We start from the raw sequence: 12403 nt of genomic DNA on the forward strand, positions 1-12403 counted from the left end.
AGAGGAGCAGGGGCAGAGAGGAGCAGTTAAAGCCTAAACCGTTTTCCTAGATACGGTCTGTCTTTGCCAGTAGAGGGATTCACATCTTTCATCAGTCTTTTTTCTCTGTCACTCGACAAGTGAATTCAGACAATCCAATCAGAGGAAAACGGAAATATAAATATACAACACGTGCCAGCAGATAAAATGTACTTTTAATAATGAAACTTCATCTGATTTGATAAAACTATATTTTATTATGAATGAATACAACTGATTGACATAAACCAGTAGTCATTTGTTCACTCAGCTCTCCCACATGCTGAGAGGATACAGACATTGTCTTTTTACATTGATGCTCTCAATCAATCATTCTGTGCTCCTCATATTGTCACTTTAGTCAACTTGAATTGAATTAGTCCACTGAACATCATGTACAGTATAAAATCACTGAACTGAACAGACATGTACCAGTCCACTGAACAGACATGTACCAGTCCACTGAACAGACATGTACCAGTCCACTGAACAGACATGTACCAGTCCACTGAACAGACATGTACCAGTCCACTGAACAGACATGTACCAGTCCACTGAACAGACATGTGCCAGTCCACCGAACAGACATGTGCCAGTCCACCGAACAGACATGTGCCAGTCCACTGAACAGACATGTGCCAGTCCACTGAACAGACATGTGCCAGTCCACTGAACAGACATGTGCCAGTCCACTGAACAGACATGTACCAGTCCACTGAACAGACATGTACCAGTCCACTGAACAGACATGTACCAGTCCACTGAACAGACATGTACCAGTCCACTGAACAGACATGTACCAGTCCACTGAACAGACATGTACCAGTCCACTGAACAGACATGTGCCAGTCCACTGAACAGACATGTACCAGTCCACTGAACAGACATGTACCAGTCCACTGAACAGACATGTACCAGTCCACTGAACAGACATGTACCAGTCCACTGAACAGACATGTGCCAGTCCACTGAACAGACATGTGCCAGTCCACTGAACAGACATGTGCCAGTCCACTGAACAGACATGTGCCAGTCCACTGAACAGACATGTGCCAGTCCACTGAACAGACATGTACCAGTCCACTGAACAGACATGTGCCAGTCCACTGAACAGACATGTGCCAGTCCACTGAACAGACATGTGCCAGTCCACTGAACAGACATGTGCCAGTCCACTGAACAGACATGTGCCAGTCCACTGAACAGACATGTGCCAGTCCACTGAACAGACATGTGCCAGTCCACTGAACAGACATGTGCCAGTCCACTGAACAGACATGTGCCAGTCCACCGAGCGAACACTGTGTGTACAAAATATTAGGAATACCTGCTATTTCTATAACATAAATGACCAGGTGAATCCAGGTGAAAGCTATGATCACTTGTTAAATCCACTTCAATCGGTGTAGATGAAAGGGAGGAGACAGGTTAAAGAAGGATGTTTAAGCATTGGGACAAGGGCTGTGTATGTGTGCCATTCAGAGGGTGAACAGGCAAGACAAAAGATTTAAGTGCCTTTGAATGGGGTAGAGTATTAGGTGCCAGGCGCACTGCTTTGAGTGTGTCAAGAACTACAACGCTGCTGGGTGTTTCACGCTCAACAGTTTCCCGTGTGTATCAAGAATGGTCCACCACCCAAAGGACATCCAGCCAACTTGACACAACTGTGGGAAGCATTGGAGTCAACATGGGCCAGCTTCCCTGTGCAAGGCTTTCGACACCTTGTAGAGTCCATGCCCCGATGAATTGAGGTTGTTCTGAGCGTAAATGAGGGAGGAGGAGGAGGGGGGGGTGCAACTCAATATTAGGAAGGTGTTACGGGTCTGGTTCCAATATCCACAGTAGTACACTACTTGTTTCATTGAAGGTGGTCTGGATGTTAGAACCCCATGGACACTGGTGCCGTTCCAGACTGACTCATGGTTGTGTGCCACGTCACTGACTGTGCAGTCCTGCATCAGTCTGCTATATCATGATGGGTTAGCTGACGTCTTAAACACTTATCCAGGTGTTGTGAGAGAAGGCAGGTGACTGCAATTTAGTCTGCCTGGAACGTGCCCCATATTCAATTAAAAAGCATTGTTTATTTATCCCCTGTAGGGACAATTACCAGGCACCCTATGGCATCAGGCTGGCACTGAGTCTCACAGTGACACATTCAGGTCACATGTCCAGTCACATGACCATAAATACATACACAGTAAAACACATGATAACAACAGATGTCATCCCCTTTTGTGTGTACAACATGTTCATCATAGAGGAGGTTCACTGGGCAGAGATCCCTTCAAGTTCTAATGATGATGTCATTTCCATGTTTCACAGCTCCGGCCGAGGGAGAGGGGGAAGGAAATCAGAGGTGCACTCCTCTTCACTTTGATTGACACTTCACACACTCATTATATATGTCCAGTGTTCTGTCTGGGATCTGTGGTCTGTGCCAGAGGACTACAAACGGGGTGACACCCCCCCCATCCACCCTCAACCTCCTGTTCCCTTTTAAAGTAGGGACACAGTCCCTCATCCTCATCATTCTCCTCCCTCTGTACTATCCAGTCCCTGCGTGGTGGTCAGGGTTGCCATGGTTTCCTGTCTCTTCCTCTCTGGTCAGGCTTGTGTTTGAAGCGACACCTGTCACCATAGAAACAGCCAGTGGTCCTCCAGAAGAAACACTCGTCACCATTGATGGGAGCCGTCCTCCTGGTCCTGGGAGAGAGAGAGACAAACAGCATGAAAACACAAACACCTGCACCTGAGCTCCTGCTTCCTCCTTCCATCACTTTGTACATTTCAAAAGTGTATATGAGTTGATTGGTAACACTTTAGAATAACTCATAATGATGTGTTGAATGACAGATGGATGTCTTTACCCTGTGGAGGCGTAATGGGAGGCTGAGGAGGTGTTGAGGCCTATAGAGTTGGTCCTCTGAGGAGAGGGAGGGGTTCTCTGGACCCAGCGGTCTGGGTACCTGATTACCAGCCTGGTGCTCTCCAGCTCCACACCCTGGACAGGAGGACAAACAGCAGGCACATTCAAAATACCACATGCAATAGGACCAATAGCATAGTCCCAAAAGTACAATGGATCCAATAACAACGTATTGGGTTTTATTACCGGCACAAAGATTGTTTTTCCTTTGCAGCCAGAAAGGAGTTGAATCGTTGTACTTTTCTCTCTGTGTTGGACCATGGTGATACTATTTATGTGCAAGACTCAAGCTCTCCACTGAAGGCTCTTGACTCTGTGTATCATGCAGAGACGTCTGACTCAACATTGAGAGCTCTACAGTGCTGTCAGGTGGACATCAGTAGCAACATGCAGCCTCAAACCCTGGTCCATTCTTATTCAGTGAAGAAACATTGCTCTTCCAGCTCAAAATGAGAACACATAATACAAGCTCAGATCTCAATCGTGTTTTATGCTAATAGTCCATTTCATTATTCAGCCCCCTGATCTTGAATTCCCTCAGGGCCAACCTAAAACACCAGGATCTGATGTCTGGAGGAGTTCAAAGGTTAAATAGATGAACAGGTTGTTGAGCCATATAGCTGTTTCTAGTTGTCACCACATGACACTAGTTTGTATTGCCTTATGTAAGGAAGCCTGTTGTTTTACACTACACACACACACACACACACACACACACACAGTTTGCTGGTGTATTTGAGCTGTTGCCAGTGTCTTCGGTCTGTGTTGTCCTTTTAGTCAAACCTATTTTTAATCAAGTTTTGGTACAGACGTTTTCGTTTTTTTGGTGTGACGACCCTCCCACTCTGTCTGCCGTATTCTCTCTTTGTTCTTGTTCCCTTATTAGGATGCCGGTGGGCGGAGTTGGGAGGGTCGTCAGCTACATGGGAAACATCTGGGCCAGGTGTGTCCCAGGATAAATACACCTCTTCCCCATTAATGGAGGAGTCTCTCTCCATGCAGACACCTTTATAGATTTTGTTGTGTTTTTTGGTTGTTTGCTTTAGCATCTTTCAACACCCTGCATTATCACATTCATGCAAAACACTCACTTACACTACTGATTACTGATTACACACCATTGTATATTATACTTAGTTACTTATTTACTAAATATATATTTTGTTACTCCTTATCTCCACGTTGTCTCCCTTTTGTTACGGGCGTAGAGCCGGTTCGTGACATCGGGATGTCTCATGGTCTGACAAACATCGTTCTCGCTCTGCCACCTTTCACCGCAGACGCGCAAGTGTGACATCGGCGGATGCGTTGGACTGATATCTCTATCTTGAACGGACAGGTTTAGGCGATTTTTATTATGTTCATTAGATTGAAACTGTTTTTTTGAGGGGTTATCGGTACTCACACAAGGCCTTTAGCCTCACCGTCATTGTAAATAATAATTTGTTGTTAATAATTGACTAGCCTGGTTAAATAAACATTGTCCCAAAAGTACAATGGAACCAAAAGCATAGTCCCAAAAGTACAATGGAACAAATAGCATAATTCCAATTGGACAATAGAACCAAAAGCATACTCCCAAAAGTACAGTAGCATAGACCAAAAGTGCAATGGAACCAAAAGCATAGTCCCAAAAGTGCAATGGAACCAATAGCATAGTTCCAACGGTACAATGGCATAGTCCCAAAAGTACACACTCCTTAAGTTCAAGCTGAGGAATTGAAAGTACAACTCACATAGTTGAAGGCATTTAGACAGCATGATGTTTCATCCCATCACTCACCTGGAGCCTCTCCAAGGCGCGAGCGGCCATGTTGGCATTCTTGAAGTTGACAAAGGCACAGAATTTCTCATGTAGAACTCTGATACTCTCTATCTCACCACACCTATGGTACAGAACATAGAGAGAATGTAGAACTCTGATACTAATTATATTTCCCCACACCTACAGTAAAAACATAGAATTAGAAAGTAAAAGAATAATGATCACCATTCCAACTCAACAAACAGATAAATGTCATAGTATGGGGGATGGGGGACCGGCGGCCATTTTGAGTGAACCATTTAAGGTGTTAATGTTATGTTACTTGATGATTATCACCACACACCATGTCAGAAACAAAGAAAGTCGCAGCAAGAGAAGCCTAAACAGTGGATGTGGAGATAGATAGGTCAGGCTACTGAACTAAAACAGATGGAAATGGGGCATGGTGGTCGTACGTTTTGAAAAGGTCCCATATGTGCTTCTCAGTGAGGTCCACGGTGACGTTCCCCACCCAGAGAGAGGGACAGGGGGACCTGATTACAAGAGGAGGAAGGGGACCATGGTGAAAAACACATTCATTACAGCAACACCACAACATTATGAATGCAACCTAAATGGCACCCTATTCCCTACATACAGTTGAAGTGGGAAGTTTACATACACATAGGTTGGAGTCATTAAAACTCGTTTTCAACCACTCAACTAATTTCATGTTAACAAATTATAGTTTTTGGTAAGTCGGTTAGGACATCTACTTTGTGCATGACAAGTAATTTGTCCAACAATTGTTTACAGACAGATTATTTCACTTATAATTCACTGTATCACAATTCCAGTGGGTCAAAGGTTTACATACACTAAGTTGACTGTGCCTTTAAACAGCTTGGAAAATTCCAGAAAATGATGTCATGGCTTAAACGCTTCTGATAGGCTAATTAACATAATTTGAGTCAATCCTTTAAACTCAATGCCTCTTTGCTTGACATCATGGGAAAATCAAAAGAAATCAGCCAGGACCTCAGAAAAAAATGGTAGACCTCCACAAGTCTGGTTCATCCTTGGGAGCAATTTCCAAACGCCAGAAGGTACCACGTTCATCTGTACAAAGAATAGTACGCAAGTATAAACACCATGGGACCACGCAGCCATCCCGCTTAGGAAGGAGACTCGTTCTGTCTCCTAGAGATGAACGTACTTTGGTGCTAAAAGTGCAAATCAATCCCAGAACAACAGCAAAGGACCTTGTGAAGATGCTGGAAGAAACGGGTCCAAAAATATCCATATCCACAGTAAAACAAGTCATATATCAACATAACCTGAAAAGCCGCTCAGCAAGGAAGAAGCCACTGCTCCAAAACCGCAATAAAAAAGCCAGACTACGGTTTGCAACTGCACATGGGGACAAAGATCGTACTTTTTGGAGAAATGTCCTCTGGTCTGATGAAACAGAAATAGATCTGTTTGGCCATAATGACCATTGTCATGTTTGGAGGAAAAAGGGGGAGGCTTGCAAGCCGAAGAACACCATCCCAACCGTGAAGCACAGGGGTGGCAGCATCATGTTGTGGGAGTGCTTTGCTGCAGGAGGGACTGGTGTCCTTCACAAAATGGATGGCATCATGAGTGGATATATTGAAGCAACATCTCAAGACCTCAGTCAGGAAGTTAAAGCTTTGTCACAAATGGGTCTTCCAAATGGACAATGACCCCAACCATATTTCGAAAGCAAAATGCCTTAAGGACAACAAAGGTATTGAAGTGGCCATCACAAAGCTCTGACCTCAATCCTATAGAACATTTGTGGGCAGAATTGAAAGTGTGTGCGAGCAAGGAGGCCTAAAAACCTGACTCTGTTACACCAGCTCTGTCAGGAGGAATGGGCCAAAATTCACCCGACTTATTCTGGGAAGCTTGTGGAAGGCTACCTGAAACATTTCACCCAAGTTAAACAATGTAAAGGCAATGCTACCAAATACTAATTGAGTGTATGTAAACTTCTGACCCACTGGGAATGTGATGAAAGAAATAAAAGCTGAAATAAATTATTCTCTCTGCTATTATTCTGACATTTCACATTCTTAACATAAAGTGGTGATCCTAACTGACCTAAAACAGGGATTTTTTTACTGGGATTAAATGTCAGGAATTATGAAAAACTGAGTTTAAATGTATTTGGCGAAGGTGTATGTAAACTTCCGACTTCAACTGTAGTTCTTTAATTTTGACCAAGGCCTATAGGGCTCTTGACGAAAGAAGTGCACAATATAGGGAATAGGGCAGTGTTTCCATTAGCCAGTAATAGCCGGCTTTTGGCCGATTTAAAAAAAAAAAATGAAAAGCCGATAAATAAAATTGGCCAATTGTCCGGGAGAAGAAGAAACAAATCCCATTGCGAAATAGGCTAAAAAACATTGTTCAGATGATCTAAATACATTTGACTGGTCATGCTTATCAGTCTATAGGTTCATTTGCATAATTGAATGGAATTAAATTGTCCCATGTGTACAGTATATTCGTAATGCATTATATTTATCACACGCGTCCAGCCTACAGATGCAGAGCCTCTGAGAGGTAAATTTGTCAGACAGCAGGAGAGATGCTGCTACAGCACCTCAAAACAGCAAATGAACAGGACGGCTTCATCACCTCGTCACACAACACTTTGCAATGAGATGGAGGCAGTAGGCATTTTGAAAACATACTTAATTGATTGAAACCTGAACGTTTTAAATCAGGGGTTGGAACCAAAATCATTTTCCAATTTATTGGTTCTGAACAGAACCATGATTTTGTTTGTGCTGTTCCACTGTTCCGACCAGCAAAATGATGTTCTGGACCAGTTCAAACAAAAGGAACTGTTTCTATCCTTCCTTTTTAAACCTCATATATAATATATATATATATATATATATTTACATTTATTTTGACATTAAATGACTTCACCAATGGATAGAGCAGCTTGCTATGCAGCGGACAAGCTAAGTACATGCATTGGACAGACAAGTGTAGAGAAGGCTGCTAGATGTGACTGAAAATACACTGGTGAGAAGGGAGTTGGTCATAAAGTGATGACAGGCATTGTTGTGATGACATGCAATATCTGAATCAGAATCATAGCTGCGGAGGAGAAGCTTCTATGAAGGAACGTTGAATGCCTGAACTTCAGAGAGTTGGCTTAACTAACATTGGACCAGAACAAACCCTTGATCATGACTCTCAGTTCCACTACAGTACACTAGGAAACTGCCGTACCCTGCCTATTTGCTGGAAAATATCCTTTGCTATTTATTTGTATTTTTTATATGATGTTTTATGACTGCTGCAAAATGAATTGCCTCTCTGCAGACATTAAAGCCTTCTGAATACACATAATTCTGCCTAAAGTTTGAGAGCTAAACCAGAGCAAGCTAGCTAACAAGCTTGTGTGCAGAGCATCACCAGAATTAAAATAAAAACATGTATATAGTACAATAGTATCCTTAACTAGCAATGAAAAGGTTAATCCATTCTTCTCTAATAAAAAATATTTTAATCAAGCGTGTAACATCAGTAGCTACAGTAGACTATGCTTCAGAGGGAGGGGCAGTTAGCCTACACACACACACACACACACACACACACACACACAATTTTCAGCTGGCAGGCAGGCAGACACTGGGTTAAGTTTCTGAGTAACAGAGTGAGGGCTTTGCATAGGCACTTTGTTGCGTTTTTGGTGGGACTGGAAAAAATTGCCCAGAAAGAAAATAACATTATTAACCGGTTCCCATGCTTTTAAAATAACAGTTCTGTTCCGGTACAGTATAGATCACTTTCGTTCTTAGTTCTGGTTCTGTTCTTCATTTTCGGGGTCTGTTCCCCAAACCGGTTCCAACCCATGGTTTTACTACACATTAGACTGTGGAGGCAATTATTTTATATCTATATATTCTATCTATATATTTATATTTTATAATTTTTTGTCGTCCAGTAGACAAAGGCACAATCCTAGTCATACCAGCAACCCTATGCTAGTTGTTGCATATCAGATGTCCCCTCTTTCAAAATTTCTAACAGACATTTTCATCTCTGTCACATGAAACCGCTCGCATGTGCAGTGCTCTTTTGACAATGGTGTTCTCCCGCTAATTTCATTATGGAACAAACATTCACGCATAACCTACTGCCTTGTGCACATTGTTGCATTTATAATGTGAGGAAAAAATAGTTTAACATTTTAATCTAAACCAGCGGTCAACAACCTTTTCTGAGTCAAGATCACGGAGTCAAAATGCGAGCAGAGATCTACCGCTCCGATTTTTTAAAAACATGACTTAAACATAAGCCTAATTAAACACAGTTCTGTAGCAATGAGGTTTGTACAGTAGGCTATAGGCCCTATATATCATCACTGCATATTGGCTGCTCTTGAATCGGCCTGCCAATGTTGTTCTTCTCAGACCATTTCAAAAATTGTAGGTATATGATCACACTGGAAGTAGATGATTTGTTCTATTGCTTGTGAGGCACAGCTGAGTGAGCATAATAATTTGCTTATTTTTTTGTACTGTACTGATGGCCTGTCAGTCTGAGGGGAGGGAGCATCTGATGGTCAGTCTGAGGGGAGGGAGTATCTGATGGTCAGTCTGAGGGGAGGGAGGGAGCATCTGATGGTCAGTCTGAGGGGAGGGAGCATCTGATGGTCAGTCTGAGGGGAGGGAGTATCTGATGGTCAGTCTGAGGGGAGGGAGCATCTGATGGTCAGTCTGAGGGGAGGGAGCATCTGATGGTCAGTCTGGGGGAGGGAGCATCTGATGGTCAGTCTGGGGGGAGGGAGCATCTGATGGTCAGTCTGAGGGGAGGGAGCATCTGATGGTCAGTCTGAGGGGAGGGAGCATCTGATGGTCAGTCTGAGGGGAGGGAGCATCTGATGGTCAGTCTGGGGGGAGGGAGCATCTGATGGTCAGTCTGGGGGGAGGGAGCATCTAATGGTCAGTCTGGGGGGAGGGAGCATCTGATGGTCAGTCTGGGGGGAGGGAGCATCTGATGGTCAGTCTGGGGGGAGGGAGCATCTAATGGTCAGTCTGAGGGGAGGGAGCATCTAATGGTCAGTCTGGGGGAGGGAGCATCTGATGGTCAGTCTGGGGGGAGGGAGCATCTAATGGTCAGTCTGGGGGGAGGGAGGGAGCAGCGGTGAGGCTGCCTCTCACCCGACTCACCGTCCCTCCTCTCTCCCTCCTCACCATCCCTCCTCTCTCCCTCCTCTCACCCTCCTCTCTCCCTCCCCTCACCATCCCTCCTCTCACCCTCCTCTCACCCTCATCTCTCCCTCCTCTCACCCTCCTCACCATCCCTCCTCTCTCCCTCCTCTCACCCTCCTCTCACCCTCATCTCTCCCTCCTCACCATCCCTCCTCTCTCCCTCCTCTCACCCTCCCTCACCCTCCCTCCCTCCTCTCACCCTCCTCCCTCACCCTCCTCACCATCCCTCCTCTCTCCCTCCCTCTCCTCTCCCTCCTCTCACCCTCCCCTCCTCCTCACCCTCCCCTCCTCTCACCCTCCTCTCACCCTCCTCTCCCTCCTCTCACCCTCCTCACCGTCCCTCCCTCCCTCCTCCCTCCCTCCTCTCACCCTCCTCCCTCCCTCCTCCCTCCTCTCTCCCTCCCTCACCCGACTCACCCTCCTCCTCTCTCCCTCCTCTCACCCTCTCACTCCTCCTCCTCACGTCCCTCCTCTCACCCTCCCTCATCTCTCCCTCATCTCACCCGACTCACCCTCCCACCGTCCCTCCTCCTCTCCCTCCCTCACTCTCTCCCCCTCCTCCCCCCTCCCTCCTCCTCACCGTCCCTCCTCACCGTCCCCTCTCCTCACCGTCCCTCCTCTCTCCCGACTCTCCCCTCCTCCTCCCTCCTCGTCCCTCCTCTCGACTCACCCCCTCCTCTCTCCCTCCGACTCCCTCCTCTCTCCCTCCTCACCCTCTCTCCCTCTCTCCCTCCTCACCATCCCTCCTCTCTCCCTCCTCACCCTCTCTCACCCTCCCCTCTCCCTCCTCTCCCTCCTCAGCGTCCCTCTCTCCCGACTCACCCTCCCTCCACCTCCTCTCCTCCTCACCGTCCCTCCCTCCTCACCGTCCCTCCTCTCTCTCCCTCCCTCCTCTCTCCCTCCCTCCTCCCGTCCCTCCGTCCCTCCTCCTCCCTCCTCACCGTCCCTCCCTCTCCCCTCCTCCCTCCTCACCGTCCCTCCCTCCTCTCCCGACTCTCCCTCCCTCCTCCTCCCTCCCTCGACGTCCCTCTCCCTCCCTCACCGTCCCTCCTCTCTCCCTCCCTCACCCTCCCTCCCTCTCCCGACTCCTCTCTCCCTCCTCTCTCCCTCCTCAGCGTCCCTCCTCTCCCCCTCCCACCGTCCCCTCTCCCTCCCTCCTCTCACCCGTCCCTCCCCCTCTCCCTCCCTCACTCCCTCTCCCTCTCCTCCCTCCCCTCCTCTCTCCCTCCTCCCGTCCCTCCTCTCTCCGACTCACCATCCCTCTCTCTCCCTCCCTCCTCACCGTCCCTCCCTCCTCTCACCTCCCTCCTCACCGTCCCTCCTCTCCCTCCCTCTCCCTCCTCACCTCCCTCCCTCCTCCTCCTCACCGTCCCTCTCTCTGCTCCTCCCCCTCCTCCCCCTCCTCCTCACCGTCCCCCTCCTCCCCGACTCACCATCCCTCCCTCTCTCTCCTCCTCACCGTCCCTCCTCCTCACCGTCCCTCCTCTCTCCCTCCTCACCTCCCTCCCTCCCCTCACCTCCCTCCCTCCTCACCGTCCCTCCCTCCCTCCTCCTCCTCACCGTCCCTCCTCACCTCTCCCTCCCTCCCTCCTCACCGTCCCTCCTCTCTCCCCCCTCCTCTCCCTCCCTCCCTCACCTCTCTCCCTCCCGTCCCTCCTCTCCCTCTCCTCCCTCCCCCTCCTCTCCTCTCCCTCCTCACCTCCCTCCTCCTCCCTCCTCCCCTCCTCACCGTCCCTCACCGTCCCTCTCTCCTCTCCCTCCCTCCCGTCCCCCTCTCTCCCTCCCACCTCCCTCCCACCTCCCTCTCCTCTCCCTCCCTCCTCCCTCCTCCCTCCCCTCTCCCTCCTCCCTCCCTCCAGTCCCTCCTCCCTCCCTCCTCTCTCCCTCACCCTCCCTCCTCACCGTCCCTCTCCTCACCTCTCTCCCTCACCGTCCCTCCTCCTCCTCTCCCTCCTCCCTCCTCCCTCCCTCCTCACCGTCCCTCCCTCTCCCTCCCTCTCCCTCCTCACCGTCCCTCCTCTCTCCTCCCTCCCTCCCTCCCTCCTCTCTCCCTCCCTCCCCCTCACCGTCCCTCCTCACCTCTCCCCTCCTCCTCACCGTCCCTCCTCACCATCCCTCCCCTCCCTCCTCCCTCCCTCCTCACCGTCCCCCTCTCTCCTCACCGTCCCTCCCTCTCTCCCTCCTCACCGTCCCTCTCTCCTCTCCCTCCTCTCTCCCTCCTCACCCTCCCCTCCTCTCCCTCCCCCTCCTCACCGTCCCCCTCCTCCCTCCTCACCGTCCCTCCTCTCTCCCTCCTCCCTCCTCTCCCTCCTCATCCTCACCGTCCCCTCCCTCCTCTCCCTCCTCCCTCCCTCCTCCTCCCTCACCGTCCCTCCTCACCTCCCTCCTCACCGTCCCTCCTCACCGTCCCCCTCTCCCTCCCTCCCTCCCTCCCTCCCTCCTCCTCCCCTC

General features: G+C 48.6%; 1 protein-coding gene across 1 annotated transcript in view; it reads right to left on the reverse strand.

Annotated features, from left to right (window-relative positions):
• Nucleotides 1-213: 213 nt before the first annotated feature.
• The window catches only part of LOC135534181 (uncharacterized), a 39164-nt gene continuing 26974 nt past the window's right edge, over nt 214-12403 (reverse strand). The window contains exons 11-14 of the mRNA XM_064961290.1: nt 5168-5245; nt 4731-4833; nt 2889-3022; nt 214-2724 (exon numbers count right to left, since the gene is read on the reverse strand). Coding sequence (XP_064817362.1) covers nt 2589-2724; nt 2889-3022; nt 4731-4833; nt 5168-5245 — 451 coding nt within the window. The 3' untranslated portion in view covers nt 214-2588. The remainder of the gene's footprint in view (nt 2725-2888; nt 3023-4730; nt 4834-5167; nt 5246-12403) is intronic.

The sequence above is a fragment of the Oncorhynchus masou genome, chromosome 5 (assembly GCF_036934945.1).
Source record: "Oncorhynchus masou masou isolate Uvic2021 chromosome 5, UVic_Omas_1.1, whole genome shotgun sequence".
NCBI lineage: Eukaryota > Metazoa > Chordata > Actinopteri > Salmoniformes > Salmonidae > Oncorhynchus > Oncorhynchus masou.